Source organism: Episyrphus balteatus, chromosome X, assembly GCF_945859705.1.
Source record: "Episyrphus balteatus chromosome X, idEpiBalt1.1, whole genome shotgun sequence".
Classification (NCBI taxonomy): domain Eukaryota; kingdom Metazoa; phylum Arthropoda; class Insecta; order Diptera; family Syrphidae; genus Episyrphus; species Episyrphus balteatus.
The window spans coordinates 3,186,227-3,212,614 of record NC_079138.1 but is presented as its reverse complement, the minus strand read 5'-3'; the positions used below and the strand labels follow the sequence as shown (position 1 = coordinate 3,212,614).

Below are 26,388 nucleotides of genomic sequence, written 5' to 3'. Positions count from 1 at the left end.
CATTTTTTCACACGACCACGACACCATATTATTATTATTAAATATTCTAGCTACGTCATAATAAAATATATAACTTGAATTTTATTGTTCGTTGAACCTTTGTATAAAACAGAATCAAATCGACTTATATAAAATTCACCTACAATGGTTGAACTCAATTTCTTGGTTCAAAGTTGGTTGTGTGTGCTGTAAGCTTTTGTTATTTGCGATATATGTTATGTAGGTAGGTATTAAGGGCATGTATAATATTAGAGAAAAAAATACGAGCATACAAATTATGAGAAAAAATGGGTTTCTATTTTTTTGTAATATTGTTAAATTAATATTTCAAAAGATTTTTGAAGTTATACTGCTTTTGGTGCGTTATACACGAAGAAAATTTAAATTTCAGCGGCCATTTTGAAAGTTCAATTTTTTTCCCAATATTTCAATTTCCATTTGAACCAAAGGCATCCGATCTGTCATTTTTTCTATTTCCCAGTTTTAAATAAATACGATTTGACCATTGTATACGTATTTTAATAGTACTATCATGAAGTCGAATCTAGTATTAGTTCATGTCACCACTTTTTTGAGGTGGCGCTCAGTGTATTTATTTCATACAAATTCTGCTTTTTGAAGTCACCACCAGAGTTCCTAAGATCGTTTCTTTTCATGATAGTACAATGGATTTATTCGGTTTTGTCATTTGAGTGGCCATTTTGAAAGTTTGTTGTTGTTGTTTTGCTTTGTCAATTTCTATATGTCACTTTAGGTCTGTTTGTTTTTTTTTTCTAGTATACAATTTGATTAAAATAATTTTTTACCTTCTAAGTGTTTTTATTCATATGAGCAAGTTTGTGAAACTCTAAACAAAAACAAGAAAATACAAGAAATCAAATGAATTCTTAATATAATCGTTTTTCAATTTGATTAGGTTCAGAGTACAGTAGCACCGAATACAAATTTATTTGGCAAAATAATAAAAAAAGAGAAAATTATTTACTAAGAAACATTATTATAAACCTTTTGAAGAGGACTCTCCCATCCCAAACCAAAGTGACTTTATACAAATGCTAGAGACAGTTGCAATTTACAGCTGAACCCTACCCAACCATCATCGTGGCTTCAGTGACGCTTTGGTTTGAGTGAAAGTTTTGTGATCAATCCGAATCCATTTCCTTGGTATTTGTCGATTGTCACTTTACACGAGTGACAGTTGCACTCTTACCGTTAATATTAATCACCTGCTACATATTAGGTCTGTTTGGGTTCATTTTGAACAAAAGTATGAAATCTGTCAAATTTTATGGAGTGGGGATGAAATTGTTCAAAAGTACTCAAATGCATTTAGGACAAAATTTTCTGCTACTTTTTCAATAAAAAGTATACATGAATTATTTGGGTAAAAAATGTGTCAAAATTTTGTATGGATTTGACAGTTCGTTTACCAAATTTACTAAGTTTACCTAGAGTTTACACCGTCCGCGCCGCCGACAACAATTACACAGCTGTAGTTTGTTCTTATTTTGTAATGCGACAAGAACAAAAACAACGAAAAATACAGAAAGCACTACCTACCCTTTGACAGATTTCAGAATTTTGTCCGAAGAAATTTTTTGGGCAGAAATTCGAACGGGAAATGCTTTTCTCTCTCGCAGCTCTTTTTTGTGAAAAGCTACGCATACACAGTTTCAGAGTACCCAACGATTTGGGTAAAAAAGCAGAATTATTTCTGTTTTAGGCAGTACTTAAATAGACCTTTTAAAAGCCCTATTATCCATTGATTTACTGACAAGTCATCAAAGTACGCGTTTCGGACGCGTTTTGCACGCATTTCAGACGCATTTTGCTCGCGTTTCAGGTGCGTTTTAGACGCGTTTCGGACGCCTTTCTGATGCATTTTGTACGCGTTTCAGATGCGTTTCGAACGCGATTCAGACGCGTTTCAGACGCGTTTCCGACTCGTTTCGGACTCGTTTCAGACACGTTTCAGACGCGTTTCAGACGCCATAACATAAACTATGCCGAGTTCTTGAAGTTTCGAAATGTTAGAATTTTTATTATTACCCAAAAAACTTGCTATATTTTCTCAATTTCTAAAATCAGATTTTCGACTTTGAGCCAATTTCATAATTAATTCTTTCACTCTGCGTGGTCGGGTGCGTTGGGTTGGTTGGTGAGGTGGGATAACGAGGCGGAGGAGGCACAAACAATGAATACTTTGCTTTATGTTTGTTCAAACCAACAAATTCAGTATATTGTGGTCAGTAGGTTGTTTGGTGTGTTTTCTTTGTTGAGTCAGAATTGAGAATTCAGAAAATGACTTGTTGCGTCGCGTCGCGTCTCATTTGTTGTCTCGGCTGTAAGAATTGTTGTTGTCTTTTGTCTGCATTTAGTCTGTGAATGTGAGAGCTTTATAGGTTCGAATTGACACACATTCATTTCCATTCAAACATGTTCGAATGATTTAAGCTCTAAATTGCATAGACTACACTTAACTGCGTATTGCTGCTACTGCTTCTACCAGCACCAGCACCAGACAAAAAGATACGAGAGAAAAAAAAAGAGATGACGACGACGACGACCAAGTACCAACGACCGACGACGAGTTTAAAGAGCGCAAATCGTATACATAATACAATACACAAACACGACCTTCAAATTTCTCAGCCGAAAATCTCAAGTTCTGGTTCAGACATTCGCTTTGCTGATCAATAAGTGCAAATAAAGGTTGATGACCCATTGCGTTGCGCCGCAAATTTCAACAAAATTTATGTCAAAATGGGTTTTGATTGTGTGATGTTGTTGTTGTTGTTGATGTTTGTTTTTTTTTTTTTTTTCTTCTTTTGATTTCTCCTTGAAATTGCTCTTGTAGATTAAATTGTACAAACAATATTGCATTCTTTTTTATTATTTTTTTTGTTTTTTGTTTAGCCTGATAAAAATAAATGGTAAGGGAGAAGGACTTGCAGTGGAGGTGATTGTTTTTCGTAAGAGATGCTGATAACTTGTTATGAAATTGATTGTACAATTCTGAATAAAGAATTACATTAGTGCAACTATATGGATTTATTTAGTTGATTGAATAGCAATTGATACAGTCATAAGTTCAAATCGTGCGATATCAGCTAATATGTCCCATATAAACGATTAGGAATATACAATTTGTTTGGTCAAATAATTGTATTCTGTCAATACTGTCAAATGAATGAGTTTGCTCAGTAACGATTTTCACATTAGTCAGGTTCAGAAACGTAAGAGACTAAAATATTTAGGTAAAATTCACGTCTCTGATTGGTTAGCTGTCAAAAAAAATCCTTTCAATTTAGGCAATTTTATTCGAAAGTTGACTGGAAAGTTTGGCAAAGAAATCTTTGTGCTCAACTGTCAAAATGAGTCGGTGGACTGAGACCAATATTAAAACCATCATTTTTAAAGTTAAAGTTATACTTCTTTTGCGGCATTGGAGTATGAAAATTTACTTTTTGAAAAAGAAATGTCAAAGAGATAAACAAGTAGCACCATCTAGTGTTCATAATATTGTAAAACAGTTTTACGAACCTACTAAGGAAATTTCTGTGAGTGAAAAGTGTATAACTTCAATCGCGTGTATACACACTCTTTTTTTAGAAATATCAGAGCAGACCAGAGCAGAAACTGGCATGAAACTGAAAAATATGAATATGAGTTCATTGATAAAATGCCCCATTGAAATGAGAGCGATGATTTTGACAGTATAATAGCAATTTGTCACTCTTGTAAATTGCCATAAAATATTCCTTTTGACACGTTCAAGACGCAGAGCGACTCAATTTTTAGTCAATATTATTTTCTGAACAGAAAGTTATCAACTTGATAGTATCAGAATTTTGTCAATCACTGTCAAAATTGTAATTAATTAAAAAAATGGTAACAATCTGGTGGAAATACCAGATACTTTTTGACAAGAATGTCAAAGAGATTAACCTAATGTAGTGATCCTAGCACCATCTAGTTCTCATAATTGTAAAAAAAATCTTTTGTTTGCTATTGGCGATTGGCAAAGTTGAAATGCGCTACCGCGCTACAAAAACTAAAATAAACAGGACGGAAGGAGCTAGCATCCGACATTTTACCTTTTTTTTTTGTTAGGACTTTTGACACGGACGCCATTTTTAGAAACACAAAATGTAAATATCCGTCCTGTTAAAATTAGTTCAAAAGTTGAAACTACGGCGCTAGTAGTATGTGCTCCAATCGCCAATGGTGGGAACTAAGTCGATTTCTGTAAGTGAGAAGTATAAGCCCGACCAACATTCCAGCTTCTATAAAGCTTTATAGAAGCAACTATTGCATTTGTAAAACTATAGAAGCAAAATTGTTAGTTGGGAGTTCAATAGCTCGTACGTTCATTCTTTTTTTTTAGGGCTAAACATAATCAATAGCGAAAAATTGACTTACTTTAGAATCCCTTAACGTTTCTGCTAAGAAAAAAAAAAAAATACCTCATTTGTCAAATTATTAAAAATTGTTTAAAAGTTATGATCATACTTTAAACCAAATTTAATAGCGGGCACGTTCAAGAAACATTAGGGACTAAATATTGAGTCAATGACATCTTCTGAACGGAAATTAAGTAAGATGTATAAAAATCGATCTTAGGAGATTGCCTAAATTCGAAACTTTTTTTTGGCAGCCAACAAACTTGTTACTCCCAAACGTTCTGCCTAGTGTGATTTTTAGGGATTCAGGCAAAAAGATTAGCACTCAGTTTTTCTACTTTATCTCACGGCTCTCAAAAAAACTAAGCTCATTTAGCTGCTTCGATAGATAGTTTAAAATCGCTCCGTCCGTATTAGTGGTACGGGAGTGCAATGTAAAAAGCAACGGTTAATAAATCAGACGTATATTTCCATTGTCTGCACTTGCAGTCTTAATACGTTACATTTAATATAAAAAGCTTTCCCAAATAAAGAAAATTCTGCCACCATACCCGATACCAAACCAGCCAGCCATTTTAAACCCCAATGAAGATGTTGAACTTATATCTTGGCAGCTTTTTTGTGTGGCTCTGAAATACACTAATAAATTGATTGGGTGAGAGAAAATTCTCGGAGAGCAACACAACAAGAATAATACGTAACCTTGAGCGAGTTCGTTAATATTAAAACATTCCGTTAGTAGGAAAGGGTAGTGAGTCACTTTTGATAGTCGTTCGTTTGTTGTTTATAAGTCGTTGTTTTTTTTTCTTTCATGTATTTGTGGTTCTTTTTGCTGTTTTTTTTTTTGTTCTTTCAATCTTCTATCTCCTTTTTATATTCAAACAACAAATAAAGTGAATGGGATGACGCAATTTATTTTATTTTATTTATTTTGTTTTATTTTTGTGTCTGTAGTCTGCGGAGAGACAACGAACCGAACCTACAACGTTCAATTTTATTTTTAGCTTTGGGATTTCTTTGTAGATTTTTTAGATTGTTTTCTGTGTTTTTATTGCAAGCAATATCTCTGCATTCAAACAAAAACTCATAACTGTAGTCCAAGAAAATCAGTAGTTCAAAAAACTTTCTTTCTAAACACCCACCTCTGTCGTCTTTCTTGTCAACAATTATAAATTTAAAATGAATAGACTTCTTAGAATGGATTTGTAATGATTTAAAAATTGACTGTGACTCGAGACTGTCAACAGCTTTACGCTACCGCTGCCGTGCGGTGTCCAGCAAGCGTAAATTAGATTTGTAATTAGTGTAATATTTAAGGAATTAAAGGAGTAGGTACTTGTTTCTAGACTTCAAACCAAAAATATCTGCTTCCTAGTGCAAATAATTGAGCAACCAGACTTCCTATAAATGTTTGATTTTCAGTTATGAACAGAATCCTTTATTTTGATGTCTCACTCGATGAATTTCGAGGACATTTTTGAAAATGTCTGTTTGAAAATTACTGTTTCTTACATTTTTTGCTAATAAGAAAAGTTCGATTTCCTGCATATTTTTATGCTTAAAACAGAAAAATTCAGCAGAGAATTTTAAAATTGTATTTTATAGGAAAAAAGGGGGTAACTGTAGCGTATAAGTAACTTTTATTCGATGTTTTTGGTTGCATGTTAAGTTTTAAAGCTTCGAAGAGGCTTCGAAGTGTGACATGGTGGCGTATACGTAATATTTTTGTTCAATCAAAAGTTGGAATTCCTGGACATTTTTTATTCCTATATTTTAAAAGTTCGAAAGAGAGTTTTCAATTTAATTAAAAAGTGGGTCAATGTGGCTTAAACGTAATATTATTTCAATAAAAAAGTTCGATTTCTTGAATATTTCTATACTTTAGGTCTAAAAGTTTGAAGGAGAAATTTCAACTTTTTTATTAACAATAAGTAGGTCACTATGCCGTAAACGCATACATTTTATAGTACTCCTACATAGTTAATGCCCTAGAGTTCGAAGAAAAATTTCCAACTGCATATTGTATCAAACAGGTGGTTCACTGCGGCGTATACGTCACATTTTTTTTTTTTTTAAGTTAAGTTTCCTGCATATTTTTAAATTTTTAGCTTAAGAGTTCGAAGGATAATTTTCAACACATACGTCCCGAGCATGTCTCGAAGATGTCCCGAAGATGTCCCGAGCATGTCCCGAAGATGTCCCAAGCATGTCCCGAGGATGTCCCGAGCAGGTCCCGAGCCTTTTTTATGAACTGGTACTTAATAAGAATATTTCCAAGTACTTGGGAATTTACAACATTTTGAAGACTCGTTTAAAAGAATAAACAATGGATAAGAAATAAAAGACATACGAATCATTTCATTCGTTTTCCTACATAGTTGCTGTCTTAGAATTCAAAGGAAAATTGCTAACTGCATCTCGTATCGAAAGTTCATTTTGGCGTATGCGTGATATTTTTTCCAGTGAAAAAAATTAAGTTTCCTGTATATTTTTTTATTTTTAGTTTAAGAGTTCGAAGCAGATTTTTCAACATACCTTTTATTTTAGGAAACAGTGGACGTAAACATATTTTTTTTATAAACTTTTTTCTTTGGAATAAGTAAGTCTTTCTTCCGTAGACGGAAACGAATAATTTTTTTTTGTTTTCCTATATATTTTTCTGACTTAGAGTTCGAAGGTAAATTTCCAGCTGCATCTTCTATCGAAAGTTCACTGAAGCGTATACGTGATATTTTTTTGCAGTAAAAAAAGTTAAGTTTTCTTTTTTTTTCTATTTTTAGATTAAGAGTTCGAAGCAGATTTTTCAACACAGGAAACAGTGGGAAGTAAACGTTATTTTTGTAAAAAAAAACTTTTTTCTAAGGAATAAGTCAGCCACTATGCCATAAAAGAATCATTTCTTTCGTTTTCCTACATAGTTGCTGTCTTAGAATTCAAAGGAAAACTGCTAACTGCATCTCGTATCGAAAGTTCATTGGGGGCGTATACGTGATATTTTTTCCAGTGAAAAAAGTTAAGTTTCCTGTATATTTTTATATTTTTAGTTTAAGAGTTCGAAGCAGATTTTTCATCATACCTTTTATTTTAGGAAAATAGTGGGCGTGAACATATTTTTTTTATAAACTTTTTTCTAAGGAATAAGTCAGCCACTATGCCATTAAAGAATCATTTCTTTCGTTTTCCTACATAGTTGCTGTCTTAGAATTCAAAGGAAAACTGCTAACTGCATCTCGTATCGAAAGTTCATTGGGGCGTATACGTGATATTTTTTCCAGTGAAAAAAGTTAAGTTTCCTGTATATTTTTATATTTTTAGTTTAAGAGTTCGAAGCAGATTTTTCAACATACCTTTTATTTTAGGAAATAGTGGACGTGAACATATTTTTTTTATAAACTTTTTTCTAAGGAATAAGTAAGTCTTTATTCCGTAGACTAGTGTTTTTCAAAGTGTGGGCCGTGACCCCCTGGGGGAGTTCCTAAGTCGGTCGTGGAAAATTTCCAACTGCATCTTGTATATAAAGTGGATCACTGGAGCGTATACGTGACATTTTTTCCAGTAAAAAAAGTAAAGTTTCCTGCATATTTTTATATTTTTAGTTTAAGAGTTCGCAGAAGGATTTTGAACACATTATTTTTTCTTATGAATAAGCCAGTCACTCTTTCGTTTTCCTACATAGTTTCCACAGTCTTATAGCTCGAAGGAAAATTGCCAATTGCACTTTCTTGTATTGAAAGTGGGTCACTGTGGCGTATACGTAACATTTTTTTTCCGGTAAAAAAGGTAAAGTTTCCTGCAAATTGTTATATTTTTAGTTTAAGAAAACAGTTTAAGGAAACAGTGAACGTAAAGGTAATATTTTTTATAAACTTTTTTCTTAGGAAAAAGTCAGCCACTAGACCGTAAACGAATAATTTCTTTCGTTTTCCTACATAGCTGCTGTCTTAGAGTTCGAAGGAAAATTTCCAGCTGCATCTTGTATCGAAAGTTCACTGGAGCGTATACGTGATATTTTTTTCCAGTAAAAAAAGTTAAGTTTTCTTTTTTTTTTCTATTTGTAGATTAAGAGTTCGAAGGAGATTTTTCAAGACATTATTATTTAAGGAAACAGTTATTTTTGTATAAACTTTTTTCTACGGAATAAGTCAGCCACTATGCCACAAAAGAATCATTTCTTTCGTTTTCCTACATAGTTGCTGTCTTAGAATTCAAAGGAAAATTGCTAACTGCATCTCGTATCGAAAGTTCATTGAGGCGTATACGTGATATTTTTTCCAGTGAAAAAAGTTAAGTTTTCTGCATATTTTTATATTTTTAGTTTAAGAAAACCGTGGACGTTTACGTAAAGGAAAATTTTCAACTGCATCTTGTATCGAAAGTGGTTCACTGGGGCATATACGTGACATGTTTTCCAGTTAAAAATGTTTGGTTTCCTGAAGGACAATTTTCATGTTATTTTTTAAGGAAACACTTTACTTCCTTATTTATAAACAAGTGCGTCACTGTGTTTCTATTGAAGATGTATGTGTGGAAAAGGCAGTAAATAACCATAGGAAGACAAATGAGGGCAAAACATCTCAGTACTGCAATCAATACTTAAATAATCAAATGTCTTTCGATTTAGCTGTTTTAGGTAATAAATATTTAAAAATAGCTATTCTTTAGTTCAGTATTTTTTAAACTTTTTGGGTTCATGACATCTTCCATAGGAAAAAACATTTTAGCTACCGCCACACATTATAATCTTCCTACAGATTTTCAGACATAGTCTGAAACAGATGTTTCAGACTATGTCCTTTTTGTGATACTTATCCGTTTTGAAGCAGATGACAACATTGAAGAAGAAATTTTAATTTGTAAAGCTCTTCTTATTAAATCTACTAACAACATGTTTTTTTGTTTTAAGTAGCTGTTACGACTACAATTCAACAAAAGTGGACACATTTCTAATCCCCATCCCACTTTATAACTATTTAAAGAGAATTTCAATATTGGAAATACTCGTACAAAAGAAAAGAAACATGTTCAACTTGGAAAACGATTTAATATTAAAAGTATCAAAGATCAATTCTAGATTTCAATATTGAATTATAAATATTTTGCACGGAGAAATGCTGTGTTTTTGCCGAACTCTTAAGTTAAAAATATGGACGGAAAATAAATTTGTTTTACTGGAAAAAAGTATCGTGATTCACTTTCGATACAACATGCAGCTGAAAATTTTCCTTCAAACTCTAAGACAGAAAGTATGTAGAAAAACGAAAGAAATTATTCGCTTACGGATTAAAGACCGACTTATTCCTAAGAAAAAAGTATATATAAAAAATTACTTTTACGTATTTTGTTGAATTCTCAAACTAAAAATATAAAATTATACAGGAAATTTATTTTATTTCAAAAAATACGTATACGCCACAGTGACCCAGTTTTTATACAAGATTCAGTTGGAAATTTTCCTTCGAGCTTTAAGACATAAACTGTGTAGGAGTGCGAAAGAAATTATTCGTTTACGGCTTAGTGAAATTTCACCTTCAAACTTTAATATCTCAAGTATAGAATTATTCGGGAAATAAAACTTATCTATTGAAAAAAATTTTACGTTTATGGCGTAGTTGTAACCCACTTTTTCCTGCAAAATAAATTGAAAATCTTTCTTCAAACTTTTAAACTACATTAAAATCAAAAATTGCAGGAAATCCAACTTTTGACTGAAAAAAAAATGTTACGTATACGCCACCAACGTACGTACTGCACAATAAAAAAAAATGTTCCAGAAAATAATTGAATAAATTTCTGACTATTCCCATCTTGTATATATTTAAAAAACAACCCATTTAGATATGTGCCTACTATAATTGCCTATAGGTGAAGTTTTTCAAGTGTTAATAACCACTGACCTAATTTCAAACTCTTCTTAAAACTGCATACATAGGCATTTAAATATATTTTTGTTTACAAAGTTAAACAATTAAAATATTGATAATCGTATTATTTAACTTTTAACTTTCTTATTCAAATTGTATTATGTCAAGATCAATCCTCCTTTGTTATTTGGATCTACCTATTTATTTGAATCAATCAATTACATATTTATTAAAACGCGATGAAATAATCACGTGAATAATTTTCTATTATTAAACTTCACCTTCATACTCTAACTCAGTGAAACGCCATTAAAAACGAAGTAGGTATGTACTCGGATACTTGTATTTCTGCCGTACTAACCCAATTAATAAGACTTCATACAAGAAAATACTATCAAATGATTGAAAAGAAAATATAAAAGAAAAAAAAAAAAAAAGATGTAAGGCAAATAGACACCAAAAGAAGTAAAAAAAAAAAAAAAACCCACACCGGAGAAAGTTATATTAAAGTTTATGCTTGGCGATTGAACGAGTAAACGTTCGCGTCTGTAAAAGAATGACCTAAAAAACAACCTCAAGTCTTTCTTCTTGTATGTTTTGCTTTATCCTGTTATTGGCAATAGCAAAACCATACCAGCAAAAGCGAACAACACTACGATCATGCCGTTTCAAAGGACACAAAAGTTCTGAATCAAACTCTCTCTTTTTATTTTTCTTGGTTAAGTACCTACCATCTTTTTGTCCGTTTTTTTGTTTTTTTTTTTTGTTTTATTCCACAGTTTAGTTCTCGCTAGACCTAGACCATTCCATGGCAATTGCTGAATCGCATCGAGTTGCGAATCTTTGAAAGGTATAGCAGTTTGTTGTTGTTCTTCTTGAAGTGAAAACTTCTTTAGTATCATAGTGATTTGAAACACAGGAAAAATCAATTGATTCTAACTTTTTTTTTTTTGTTTTAATAGCTAGATGAATAAAATTTATACTGTAGATAGGTAATAGAATGAACGATAATTGTACAAAATGTCAATTAATTTCATATTCACAATCCTGAGATAACGGTGAAAAGATATTCTTTTTCTTAAAACGTTATATCTTTTGATCCAGAGTACATATAAAATTGGTTTAGCTTTATTTCAAATAAAAATAATATGACCTTTAATTTGATATATCTCACATAACGGTATCTTTACTACAAGATACACAATCTTAATTCAAAAACTTCTTGGAAAATTATCTGAAAAATTACACAAGAAAAATCTCCCTAACTCGATTGACTGGTCTACATAAATTTTCATTCAGAAAATGACGTTGACTAGTCCCTAATATGTCCTGAAAGTGCCCATTGGAAAGGTTGGAAAAATTTTTGATTGTTCAACTTTCCAAAATATTCTTTCTTCCTAAAGACCATAATATCCCTAACTCTTTTTAAAAATCTAACTAAATTTTCGCTGAGAAAATGATGATATTTAGTCCCTAATGTTGAATAAATGTTCAGAATGTTTGGGACTGAAAAGATAATCGAACTTAGAGTTTCTAATTTGTTATGGAAAGTTGACTGAAGAAGTGGAAAGTAAAGAAAAGTCTTCCTTGAAAAATAAAAGCTGGGTGTTTTTAGTATAAAGGTCAACTTTAATAAAATTTGACTTAATTTTTTTAAACTTCTTCTTTGCAGAAAAAAAATCACACCTAGGTGAGAAGCACCCACAATGCACTTTTAAAAGTTGTTTCATAGTTGGCAAGAGCACACAGGAACTCTATAACAACCAATAGCAAGAAAAGTTGAAGCTAGAAATTGGAATGTGTACTTGTAGCCACAATCTTTCAATATGCTTAGGTTGTACTGTATACTCCGTTTCTTCTTATTTTTTTTTTTTTTCTTTTAAAGTTGTAACATACCGACCGCAACACTACTGGCTTACTCTTGTGTGTTAGATGATGTTATCTCTTGTACAATCTTCCAGTCGCGCTGAACTTTATGACGACAACAACGAGTAGTTCTGGTTTTGGCTTTGACCTAATTTCAAGATGTACACACGAGAGCATTATGTATGATTACTTGAACTTGTCTGTTTTCTTTTTTTTACTGAGTTTTTTTTTTTTTAATTCGAGTTTGTAATTGGCACTGGGTTACATATGAATGACAGAACCAAAAATAATGAAACAAAAATAAATGTTCTATAAGTAGGGCATCACGAAGTATAGGGTCTTAAATATTTTTAGCTGATTATTTAATGTTACTTCAAATATTTCATATGAAATAAATTTTGTAAGAGATTTTGGTAGAGTTTTAAAAGTGAAAGAAGATAGGATTAGGATTTATATAATTTACGGGTCACTGTAAAACTGTCACTAGCAAAATTGACAATTTGGGATTTTGTAAGGTTGTCTTGGTTTATTACGGTCTTGAAATAGTGTAATTAAATTTTTGAATCACTGGTATGAAAAACTCTTCGAATCCGGGTTCAGCGACCCAAAAAACATATAATTAATACAGGCGCACTCCCAAATCAAAAAAAAAAATTTGTTTGAGGCTGTGACACTTTTTGAGGTTCTCTTGAAAACCTGACCTGATGAGGCTAAATGGACTTCAGATTTGGATTCAGCGACCCTAAAAACCTATGAATTCCACTAAAAAATGAGATAGTCATCGGAAAAAAAACCCGTTATCTTAAAAACTGTCCATTTTTCGACTTTCTACCCATACCGCTTTCTGATCAAGAGCTTCAAGAGAACAACATACTCAAATTTCAGACAATTTCACCGAGGGCCACTTCCCATACAAAATGTGCGGGGTCCTATGTATTTTTTTATATAAATGCGTAGGCATATTCTTTTTAAGCTCAAAACCAATATTTTCAATTGCAAATAATTCAGCAACCAGACCATCCAAGAAACTTTATGGTGTTTTCGTTTGGTAAAAAAATCAATTTATTTTTTATCTAGATCTGTCAAAAAAACAATTTTTGATCTGTTCAACTCGAATTAAGTAGTAGCAACAACAGTTTTTTGACAGATTTAGATCAAAAAATAAATTGATTTTCTTACCAAACGAAAACACCATTCGTTTTTCAGTTATCAATAGAGCTCAAAGAGACCCTTTTTTGATGTATCACTTGATGTATTTGGAGGAAATTTTTGACAATGAGTTTTTTTTCCAAAAAATCTTTGAAAAATGAATGAGTCTGTTCACAGTGAATTCATATCTGTAAAAAATGAGTTTGAAAACTTGTTTCAAACCCAGAGGCGTACGTTGAGTTGCCAAGGCCCCGGGGTAAGATTTTATTTTGGGGCCCCTTTGGCTATAGAAAATAAAACAAATATAAAAAGTAAGTATACACCCTACATTTTTTTGGGGCCTCTGATATATCATTTGTTGATCGCTAAGATTATTCAAGTTATTGTTTTTATGGCCCTAACATTATTAATATTTTGGGCCCCTGAAGTACTATTTTTTTTTTTTGTTAAGTTGAAATATTATGTGGCTGGCTACCTGAAGAATATAATTTTTTTTTTTAAATTCTGTCAAATATCTTATATTTTAACTTCGTTACCTACCTACTTATATAATAAGTTGGCTTTTCTGCATTGTCTTCAGTTGGGACTCTGGCGTGTCGGAGGCCCCTTTTCAAACTCTGTTTCCTGAAATATCTCCATCCATCCCAACTGCCCAACAAACAATTTTGCTTGTATAAGACTTTACAGAAGCAATGGAAGCACCAATAAAGCTTTACAGAAGCATAATTGCTTGTTGGGTGGGATGAGCCGCTGTACACACGTGGGTACTAATTTAACCTATATTAGCTATTGCCAAAAAATAATAATTTTTATAAATCTCGAGAGAATTAACTTTCAAAAGAACTATTATAGAGCCTATTGCTTCATTATTAATACAAAATAAAAACAAAAAATGTCAGAAAAGAATCTTTTTGCTTTGACTCTACCACAACAACAACACTTGTCGTAACTCTTTGCCTACCTTTCCTTTAAAAGTGTAGATACACTGAGTAGACTTTCGTTCTGTAAAGACAAAATATCTATATTTTCTGAACTTGCATCTGTTTTTTTTGTTCAATACACAAGCCAGCAAACAGCACAACACAGAATTTCTCCATTTCATTTCATATGGCGGATTTGGCGTATGCTTTATCATAATACCTTTCGTATCGAACAACACACAGAAACCTATATTCTCTCTACTCGTACTCTGTATGATTGCTTTCAGCTCCGATTCGAACCGAACGAACCAAAAGCCAAGTGCCTGTGGTGCCTGCTGCTGCTGCTGCTGCCTGATGGCTGCTTGCTTGTGCTATGAGAAATGAGAGGCTATATGACTACGATGACTAAAGTCAAAATCAGCCAGCCGAACATCGTTGTTCGTCGTCGGCTACGTCTACGTCTCTAGTTAACTACAATACCTACATTCTGACAATAATAATTCTGTTTCTGTAGGGTGTAGGTCTCGCTGGTGTACTTTAGACTGAAGATATTTTGTTTGTGCTTTTTCTCAGTGCAAAAGTTGTTTGTATCGCACACGGTCGTGTTTCAACGAGAGACGAGATACTTCAAAAGTTCTTTCATCTCCTCGAATTCCATTGAATTATTATCCATATAGAGCAGACAAAACAAAGTGCAAGCAAAGATTTTTTTTTTTTTTTTATGAAATATATTATTTTGTAAATTATTCAATTAATAAAGATTTTATACAAAAGAATCTTCTCACAAAACGAAAAGGAAAATAAAGTGATTGTGACTGTGATTTGAATTGCAATTAAAATCGAAATCAGGAAATTAGTATTTAAAAAAAAAAAAATATTAACAACAACAATTTTTAACCTACCTAGGTACTTGCCGGCTTTAATATAATAAGTTAAAGCACCAAGTGATTTTGTGATTTATTTATAAATTTTCGAAAAAAAAACACCGCTTAAAAAATAAAACTTCTAGAAATTATAAAAAAAAAAAACAAACAAACAAAAGAACAAACATTTATGTCAATAAGCCGGCAAAATATAAGCAGATTCGGTAAGTACTTATCAATGAAGTTAGGTCTAACCGTGTAACTCTACGCTCTATCAACCTCAAACCTCTATCATATCTATATACAATACTTATATTATAATATCTACGAGCTGACATTATTTTTGTTTTCCTGATACTTTTTTGTATTTTTAAAAATTTTCATATGACGTTCTTTGTTTTGTATTTCCTGCCTGTCAAAAAAAAAACCTAGAAATTATTTCATCAGAATTTCAAACACGAAAACACAAAGCTAAAAACAAAGCAAAGCATCATGTGCAATGGCGTTGTAGAAAAAGCACACTCGAAAAAGCGTTGAACATTTTTTTTTTGTTTTTTTTTTGTTTTGTGCCGATGCCGATTGGTGTTTGTGACTTTGTGAGTAAGTAGTAGATAGTGGCGCTGCTGCACTTGTTTAAACTTTATTAGCAAGCAAAAGTGTAGTATATTCGGTTCACTAGATAGATATTTATAGGCATATATACCTTACCTACTATACTACTTGTCTCGATGATTCAATTTTGTTTTTTTTTTTTTTTTTGTAGGTAGGTACTTGTTTATTTACTAGCAATGATGGACTTGCGTTGCTTTGCATTGAAATCATATGAAAAAAAAAACCGCATGCATACTTACCATATTGCTCCTTTGTTAAAAGTTAACAATACGAATTGACGTTTTTTAAGTATTGAGTTGATTTTGATATATAATTTAATAAATTTAATATATATTTTAAGGACTTAACTTCATCATTTTATGTCCTCTACAGGTTGCTATTAGCAATATTACCATATCCTATAACTCAAGACTATTTCAACGCTGTCTCATTCTTCAGATTCTTAAAAATAGTTAAGAAGTTACAAAAGAACAGATGAACATACCTAACATTATGAAAAAATAAGAAATTTAAATCTTTTACGTGACGTGCATATCATGTAGCATCTAGATTAAATGCACATATAACTGCTGGGTTAATATAGGTAAATGTCATTTTGACATTAAAGAATAATTACAACTTTAAATAATCTGGAATATCATTAAAATTTATAACTTTTACTGTAAAAAATATAAGCATAAATTAGAGAAATAAATATTTTAAGGAAAGGAACATAGATCACAAATTTATATTAAATGTCACATAATAACTGTCACCCCAATGCAAACGTGACAGCAGAACAGAACACTTTGAATAGGTGGGAGAGACTTTATTTTTTTGAGAACATATACAAAAATTGACAGCTCTACAAACATACTTCAATATCTCTGATCAAGCATCGTTCTGTTTATTATTTTGTTGTTTCAATGTTGTATGTTGTTTTCCTCAGTTACGTTATCATAAGATTAAATAGTTACGGTTAAAGTTGTTTTGAGAGAAATATTGTGCAGTTTTGTTTTTTTTTTTTTGTCTGTCCAAAACTGCATTATTCTGTCAAAAATTACATCAGAATTTTCAACTTTTTTTGCTATTTTTTATAAAACTGTTGTCTCCTTCTGTTTGTAACGATTATCTTGTGTCTTTTCTTTGTTGTCGCTGACACACATTCTTCAAAGTCATTCTCATCGAAGAAAGATGAGACAACAAAGAATCTTCACCCAAAATATAAAAAAACCCTAGTCCGGTAAAAAGCTAGATTTTAGGTGGTACTTTTCACTACTACTTTACTATTTTAACTCTCCATTATAAAGCTATATTAAGTAATTTCCAAAAGATACTAGATCCCAAATTTCTACTACCTATTCTGAACAGAGAAGTTTGTCCCCTAAATCCTCCACCACAATTTGTATGCATTTATTTTTTTTTTTTTTTTTTTGACAGCAAGTAGGCAACTCCGTCGCCACCACTGTTCTGTATTTGTTTGTGCCCTTCATACATTTTTGTTGGTTTGTTTAAAAAAGCTCTGGCGGCTACCAACATTAATAGCATGATGATGATGATGATGATTATTATATAGTGGTAGTGGAAGTGTAGAAGAATTTATAGACGAGACGATATACCATTCACGTTCCATTAAATATGCTGCATGTCTGTTGTAAAAACTAAATTTCTCAACAACAACAAAAATAACGAACAACAAAAAAAAAAAACCGTCCGGTGCGGCCGGCAGCAATATAACTATCATACCAGTTGTGGTCTCTTGTTGTGAAGTGGTGACGATGACGGTCAATGGTTGGGGTCAGGGATTTTTCAAGTGAATTATTTTGGCATTAATATTGTTTTTACACTGTGGTTAGTTTAGTTAGGCACATGTTAAAATAATATTTGATGAATTCAATTTTCGTTTGGTCCTAATTTCATACGGTTACTGTTACCTTTTCTTCTAAGCACTGATCAGATGTGCTTGATTCTCAAAAAATTGTACATCATACAATGATATGATATTGTTCCCACTATTTGCCCTCAATACGTTTTAAAGGTTTGATAAGTTCCAACTTAGTTTTTGCTTAAAAAAAAATTAAGTTTATCTTATTCATGGAAAGTAACTGCTTAGCAAATTTAGACCCTAAATTCAGTAAAAGAAAAGGGTACATGCGATTGAAGTTATAATGTACCTACTTCTTTATTAGAGAAATACACTTAGTAGGTTCAAGCCATGATATACAAAATAAAAGGTTATCCTATCTCTTTCTGTTTTTGTGACGTCATCTGTATCATTAAAATTTTTTTTATATGATGTTTCCATAGATTAAACATATGCAAGTCTCCGATCTAGGTAGATATTTGTCTATGGTTGTGTGTTGGATTTGTTGCTCTCCATAGATAACACATTCAAGTATGCCCGCCTTTAATTTTTAAGCGGTGTTCACATTCGATTTATAATACACGTGACGTGATCAAAATGGCGGGTGTGTATATTACCTTGTATTCTGTATGAGTAAAAGTTAGTTCTTAGTTAATCCCTTTGACATTCTTGTCAAAAAGTAAATTTTCACTCCGTACAAACGCCGGATAAGAATTAAAACTTCAAAACAAAGCAGTTGTCGAATTATTGCGTCTCTGATTGGTTAGCTGTCAAAAATATCTTTCCAACTTAATTTTATTGGAAAGTTGACTGGGAAAGTTGTCAAGAAAATCTCCCTTACTCGATTTACTTGTCCAATTAAAATACTGTTCTTAATGTTCTCTGAATGTGTCATTATTATTTGAAAGGTTTTAAGGCCACACCACATGCAGCAAATATTTTATTTAATTAAAGGTGTTTACACAATAATTGCCTTATAGTAGTTTCTTTTTATTTATTCGTTCACAATTATTTTCGTGTTGCATTCGTAAGTTCTACAATATGAAATGTTTAAAATAAATTTAACTTGTTTATTTTATCTTTCAAATTGAGTAACAAAGAAAAAACAAAAATAACGGGTGTATATAATAATATGAACTGCATTGTATGTCTGCCGCTGTTGTTTGTTTTTATGTATTTCTGTTATATCAGCGCGTTCCGTCATGAAGTTAATGCGCTCTTACAGAAGTTCAAGGCTGCACAGTTTTCTTACTGTGGCGGGCTTGGTGGTTTGTTTCGGCAGCAGTGCGGCAGCGACAAAAAGAACACAGAAAGCAAAAAAAAAAAAAAAAAAACAAAAGAACTTGGAGCAAACCTTTTATAAAGGCGAGATATTAATTCAAAAAAAAAAACAACAACAACGAGTAGGCAAACTATAGGATAATTTTTCGCTCTGAAGGTGGAAGTGGATCAGTGCAGTTTTTTTTTTTTTTTTTTTTGTTCAGGTGATTTGTGTTTTAGTTATGTAGTGTAGGTAGGTAGATACATAAGTACACACATGTATATTGTATATGTTCTTTGGTTAATGTTTTTTTTTTTATTTTTTTATTAATTTTTTTTTTTTGTAGACTTTAAGGGGTATCTACCGGCGAACGAATGTGTCGTCGCCGTCGTCTCCAGGACTTAACTTTTTTTTTGTTGTCTGAAGGAACTCAGGTTCAGGGCCCTATGTTTATATTTGTATTTGTGAAGAAGAATCTAGGAATTGGTTATTCTTATAGATATAATTATTGTACAGTGTTATGTTCTTTTTTTTTATTAATAGACTTTTAGTGGTATTTAAATTTGGATCTTTTAAATTCTTTTTTTTTTTCAATTTTGGTTGTAAAAGATATCCTGATATCATCTTCCATTTTCAGACTACATCTGTTCTCGTTTAAAAATGGTTTAAAATACTCTAGCTCTTTTGTACGTGACGTAGCCAACAAAGGGGGTTTGCAGGCTATCCGAACTTAAAATGATTGCTTCTATAAATCGTTACAGATGCTGCTGTTGCTTCGGTAAAGCTTTATTAAAGCAAAGTTGTTATTATTGTTATTAAAATCCCGACCTCAGCGCCGTCTGTTCTTAGAAAATTGAAACAATTGCTTTTCATTTATTTTGTAGATACAAAGTGTAAAATAGCGGCGAATATAAAAATTTTTCAATTTTTGGCATGTCAAACTTTCCAATTCTCAATCAACTGTACTGAGAATTACAATGCCATAATACTTTCATGAAAAATATTATGATACACCACAAATAGAAAATCCAGCAATTTGTCAGTAATATTTTCATATAATTGACAGTGAATATGACAAGTATAGACTGATTGTCAGTTTAGAAGCAGTGAGTGTTTTTTTTTCTTTAATATTAAAACAAACATAACAGACAAACCGATCTTCTATTTTACATGTTTGTGTCTTTTTGTCACACACCTATCTCCGAGACCCCACCCTTCCATTCTTCAAATTCGTAGCACTAGGTGGCGCTCTCATCACCAGTTATCCAGTTGTGACAGATATGACATACATATGACAGCTTTATTATCTATCCGCCATTTTATATTTCTTTTGGTTATCTCTGTGCAATCGTCAATTTTTACACAGAAAATTTGATAAAACTTTTTTATGTTTGATTCTAGACACGATGACTCTAGAGGGGGCACCACACGCATATAACCCTCAATCACTTGGAAACTATTTTAAAATTTTAACATCCTAGACTGTTCGTTCATCATTTTGTATACAGTCCCTAATCCCAAATAAGAATGCAATGAGAACATTCGGCGTAGCCATCTTGGTTTCCTTATAAATAAAATATCAATATTTTAAAAAAGAAAAACACTTTTTACATGGCAACCCAGTGATGCCATTGAAATATATTTGTTGTCGTGTTGCCTTGACTTTGCCTGATGGTAAAGAAGCAATGAAGCAACGCGGCCGCGCGCGCTGCCACCATCACCGTCATCGTCGTCGCCCGTCACTGCTACTTTAGCCGTTAAGAAAGATCGGTTTAAGTACATGCTCCGCTTAATAAAGAAGAAGAAGAAGAAGAAAATAATGATGGTTTGGTTCGTTCGTTCGGTTGGTTACAAGAAACTTGGCTTGTTTATGCCTTTGTAGGCCAAGCCGAAAGACTTTATGCGCGATAAAATGCACATTTTCTGTGAGTTAGTTTTGGTCATAACACTTTCTCTTTGTGCATACACATATAAGTTAGTACGGGCAACGGGCAAACATGAAAAAATTTCTTGCATTTGTGTTTTGTATCTATGTGTTTTGTTTTTTTTTTTTTTTGTTTTTGTTTTTTCCTCTCTTCTCTGACCCACTGCTCGGGTTTGAACAGTGTACGTATTTGATGGTTTTCTCTTATCATTCTTCCATTTTTTTTTTTTTTAGTTGTGGTGGTGGGTAACATACTTTTTAGTTTGTTGTTGTTGTTATTGTTGTTGTAGGAAGTGAGTTCATTTTCTATTGTGACTTTCCACATTGGATTGTAGAGTATTTATAACGTTATTTGACCTAGTTCCTTTTTTGTATATTAAAGAAGCTTTAATACCTTTTTCCGATTGTTTCAACGAGTTAATATACGACAATTGTGTTGAAAATGTTTGTTGTTTTTTTTTTTTTTCTAGAAAACTTGTTATTTTTTATTTAGGAATTTTTTTTAGATCTATAAGAACTGATCATCTATAAGAACTGATCATGCCATTACATTGCACTGGTAACTTTTGATTTGCTAATTACTTGTTGCAGTTAAGCCACTTAGCTTTAAGTGTTATTCCTTAATGTCAGATGAAAGTTATATATGGCGCCCAATAGAGAATGTTAGGATATGAAAGCTCTTTAAAAAGTATGATTAAGAGGTATTAAATAAAAACGAAAGAAATATTGTCATCTGCTATTGTTATGTTCAAACTATTAAGTAAACAGCTTTCACATTATATACCTACCTATTTAAATGCATTTAGAATATGTTCATAGTGATTTTCAGATTATGCTCATTTACATACCTACCATATTCCAACTATGAATTTTGCTCCTATAAAGCTTTATAAAAGCTAAAGCAGCATCTTTAAGGTTCTATAGGACACAAATTTTATTAGTTGGAACTTTACACGAAGGTTAATGATCTCTGGAACATCATTATGTCATTATTTAACTTTTAAAGAGTAACAAAACTGCTTTGTAGTAACTTTTGGCTTTCTTTGTTTTTTTTTTTTTTATTCTAGTAGACTGTCTGCATCGTTTGAATATTCAATTTTGGTAAGAACTTTTTCAATTTATTTTGCATCACATTAACATGTTTTTTTTTTTTTTTTTTGTGTAATCGTTGCTAAGATTTATTACAACATTCTGTGAAATAAATATATTTAATGAATACCTCTCCTTACATAGCCACGGAGTGTTTATTAGATCTAGCTTTGTTTTGTAATAGTATATAACATTAATTTCATTTTTCATTTAATATTATTTAATGTAAATATTGACCTTAATTAAGTGCTTAAGTTGGTGGAATAAAACTTAGAGAATAGAAAAAGTATATAAAAACTACATTCTATTTCGGAAAATAAAAACAAATTACATACCTACTACGAACACGATTAAAAATATGAGCCGGATCTGCAACCTGGAACAGAAATTAGAAATGATAGGGATATTCATGAAATGGTGTAAACTCTGGGTAAACCTGGTAAAATGGTAAATGTGGTAAACTAACTGTCAAATTCATACAAAATTTTGACACATTTACCACTTTACCAGGTTTGCCAAGAGTTTACACCTTTACAAAAATACCCCTGCTGTCAAAACATGCCGTACGTTTTTCAGAAAGTGCGCACGTGGCTTAATATAATCTATATATTATTTAGCTAAAAACTTATTTTTATTCTAGCAAAATAAAAAAATCAAAATTTAAAAGATATAAAAAAGATAAACGTCAAAAGTGTTGTAAGTAAAAGTTAAAGTTAAATGTTGCAGCTCCGATTCTACATCTACTTCTTTCGAGACGTATTCATGCATTTGCATATACGTACAATATTTTGACAGCTATTCCAGTTCCGACTCATGTCATTCAAAAGTTGATTTAAAAACTAGGTGCACCTTGGGGCTTTGAGCCAGAACCATAATTGGCGGATGGAGTCGGAAGCTACTGTCAATTGTTGTTGTTTTCTTTGTATTTTCGACAAGTTTTCATCCGTCGAGTGCGCTGTTCCCCTCTGTTTGCATCCGACGATCCGACAATTATAGTTCTGGCTTTAAAGGGTATAGTAAAATAGGCTATTACTAGGGGTATTCATGAAACGGTGTAAACTTTATGTAAACCCGGTAAACGTGGTTAAGTGTGTTGCGGTAAATTTTACCACAACAAGTTTTACCTTCCCATTCCATTCCCTTTTAATTATTTCCTTGAATCCCATTCTTTTGCTGCTCCAAAATGCTCGAAGAGATTATTAGAGACCTGGTCCATCAGCCAGAAGCTTGTTCTTTGAGTATCTTGGAAAAGCAAACAAAACAGGTTTACATTACAACATATAGTGTGACGTGTGATTGATGGTTCACACAGACTATAAAGTCAGTATTGGACGGGCGGTCCATACTTTTTGAGAATTATATTATATCTATTTGGACGGGCGGTCCATAAAATTACTTGAAGAAAGATACATGTGATATGTTTGTGAGAGATGACTCACCCAGGATATAAAGGCATGAAGTATTTACCCATGCCCAACGTAAATGTGAATTATAATTCACCAACATAAATTTAGCATGGCCGAGTGCCCAACATAAGTGCCTTGCACAAAAAGTAAAACCACTTCGCGATGTGTTTCCCTTCCCCTAATTGTCTGCGCGAAGGTCTACGGTTTTAGTTTATTTAATTTTCGCGTTTGAATCCTTTCTCGCGGTTTAATTTGAAAATGTAAATGGTCGTGACTCCGTCTAGAAGAAATATTTTCCTCCAATTTATTAGTTCTGGGCCGGTTTGGGCTGGGGACTTTGCGTGATTTTTAAATAGTTTCTCGTTTAATTCTTTTTAAATGGAATTGGCGGAAGCGGGCTGAATGCGTCCACTGAGCCACTGTTGGTGAGAATATCACCAACGCATGAGATCGCATGCGATGGTTTTTCGACATCGGAGCAGGCCGCTAGCCAATAGGCAGGGTGCTGTTGCTAGACCGAGACAGAAAACCTCCATGCACTAAGATCAGAAGAGGATGACCATATGGTCGTGTCGGCATGTTCGTTTTGGCCCGCCATTATTACTTCACTTCTTGGAAGACTTTTAAGCGAGTTAGTGGTGAAAAGTTTAAACGAAAAATTATTACGATTTTTGCGATTTTATTTTTGAGAGTTAACTTGCGATTGAGAAAATATAAGTCCAGTTGGGGCGAATATTTTGTGGTAAAATTTTGGAGGAAAATTTTAATTCGGAGGAGGTCCGATAGAGCCATTTTAAGGGAGGAAATTTGTCGGGGATATTGACCAGGATAAAGGATTCAATTTTTGAGATAAGTATTTGGTTTTATTTGTGAAAATATTAGTTGGTTAAATTTCGTTTTTGAGTGGCCCTAAAGTGGGAATAATTTGTTGACCGATTAGGCCTTCGCTCCGTTTTGTTTTATCCCGATATTTTGCGGGACTCGCGACCGTTGTAACTTACAGTTGTCTTTCGGGATCTTTCCCAAAGTGGTTTTGCTTTGTGTCTTTTTGGCACAAAGGAATTGTAATTTTACTTTTGCTTTTGGTTTTCTTTTATTTTTTTGCATATCTACATTTTGAATTTCATTCTTCGTTTCAAATAAATTATTATTGTATTTTTTTCTTGTTTTCGAAAAGATACTGGGTTTTTGTCCAGGACTACCAAGGTTTCCCAGTCTTTAAAAATAAAATTTCTTAAATTCCAATTAGGAAATACCTAAATTCATTTCTTTTATTTTCAATTTTTGAAGATTACTTTTCAGTTTAGGTCTGGTTTTGGTAAACTTCCATTTAAAAAGTTTCCTGGCGCCCACCCTAGTAAGTAGAAGTAACACCCTGTGTTTACTTTTATTTAATTTCCATTTAGATAATTTTTTTTATTGTTGTGTATTTTTTTTATTGTTGTTTGATACATTTTATTAATCGGACGGATTAATAAAGTATATCAAAAAGTCTGAACCCACCCCATCACACTGAGCTACGGGATACAGCATAATTTTGTTGTATGTTTGCATATTTTATTTCATCGAACGCGCTCATTGTTTGACAGTTGTCATTTGCATCATAAAAATTAATTTCATAAAGTCGCGCTGCACGCAGGTGCTTTCGTTTGTTTGCTTTATAAAATAATTAATTAATTAGATTCGCGTTTCGTTTTGTTTTTCATTAAAGTTCAATTATAAAATAATAATAATAATAAAATAACGTAAAAGATCGGTGAAATAAAAATTGCAACAATTGGCGCCCAACGTGGGGCCAATTAATGTGTCAAAATTTTGCATGGATTTGACAGTTCATTTACCACATTTTTTATTATTTTACCAGGGTTACCAAGAGTTTACACCGTTCCATGAATACCCCTACTATTTTTTATTCGTGTGTTCTATTTTGCCTTACATACATGACCTAATAACAATAAATTAAATAATATTATATTCATAAACTTAAATGTAGAACGTCTTGAAATGACATCTGTGTGAGGAAGATATAATGAAAAGTTAACAAACAAAAAAATTACGTTACCTACCAACCCATAATGTAATAATCTCAAAAAAAAAAAAATCGGTGGGAGAGTTTTTTTTAAATATACACGAAAAAGAGGTAACACTAATACACTAACTTTATTCATGCAACCCAATTTCATTTCTTGAAAGAACTTTTTAAGTTCCTCTCATACAAACGAACAAACAAAAAAAAAAAAATATAAACAGAATGTTGATGGTCTTAAATATGTAATCGTTATACACTACAAAGTATCTCTCTGTTATGACACACTTTTAAACAAATAAAAAAGCGAAAAATAATAACAAAACAAAAAAGTTCGTCAACCTCATCCAGTTTTTTTTTTTTTTTTTTGTTTATTTCATTATTTTTCGGTTGTGGTTAAAGCCCTAGCACTGTGTTGCTTGCTACACATGAAAAAAAAAAAAAAAACAAGTTCATTGACACTGAAACTCTCAAAAAAAAAGTGTGTCATAACCACAAAATAGTTTTACGTATTCGTATTGCCATTGGAATAGTAAGAGCTAAGAGAATAAGAGGTGAAAAGTGCGCTTTTTTGGCAATCGCCAGACAGCGACCGTGAGTTAGAAACTTTGATGATGGTTGTGCTAGTTTTAAGCTTATTCTTTTTCTTTGAGAATTTTTGTGTGCATCGGTTGGCACTTGATCGTTTTTTTTTTTTTTTTTTTGTTTAATATTTATTAAACATAAACCTTTGACTATTTGAAACCGTATAATTTTGACATTTAAATTATGTGAGCGTGTAGGTGCGTCCAGGCTTTTATATCGCATTTACATACTGAACGAGTTTTTCTTCTTTTAAAAAGTAGAACTGTCATCTAGTGTCAAACGCAGAGTTGTAAAAGATTGCAATCTTTTTTGAATGCAATCTTTAATGACTTCAATCAAAAGATTGCATTCATTGACTTACATTTGAGACTTAGACTTCAAATTTTGCAATCACCAATCATTTTCCATGAAATGATTGCAATCTTTTTTTTTTCCCAATCAATTGACTGCATTCAAATGATTGCAGTCTTTTGGGACTGCATGCAGTCTTTGCATTCTTTTTGCAATCTTTCCATTCCTTGGCAGTCTTTGCATTCCTTGGCAGTCTTTTGCATTCATTTGCATTCCTTGGCAGTCTTTT

General features: G+C 32.2%; 2 protein-coding genes across 4 annotated transcripts in view; both read left to right on the top strand.

The window, feature by feature from the left end:
- LOC129920542 (vacuolar protein sorting-associated protein 29) overlaps positions 1-26,388 on the top strand; it is a 501,662-nt gene that overhangs the window by 411,836 nt on the left and 63,438 nt on the right. The gene's annotated exons all lie outside the window — the stretch shown is intronic.
- The window catches only part of LOC129920530 (G-box-binding factor), a 29,553-nt gene continuing 17,781 nt past the window's right edge, over positions 14,617-26,388 (top strand). The window contains exons 1-2 of one of the 3 annotated variants that reach the window (XM_056001837.1): positions 14,617-15,286; positions 21,773-21,803. Coding sequence is in view for 1 of the 3 variants with exons in the window: in XM_056001835.1 (XP_055857810.1) it covers positions 15,253-15,286 (34 nt within the window). In the remaining 2 variants the exon portion in view is untranslated. Of the gene's footprint in view, positions 15,287-21,769; positions 21,804-26,388 lie in introns of all 3 variants that reach the window. The other 2 variants (XM_056001836.1, XM_056001835.1) reach the window with 2 other exon arrangements.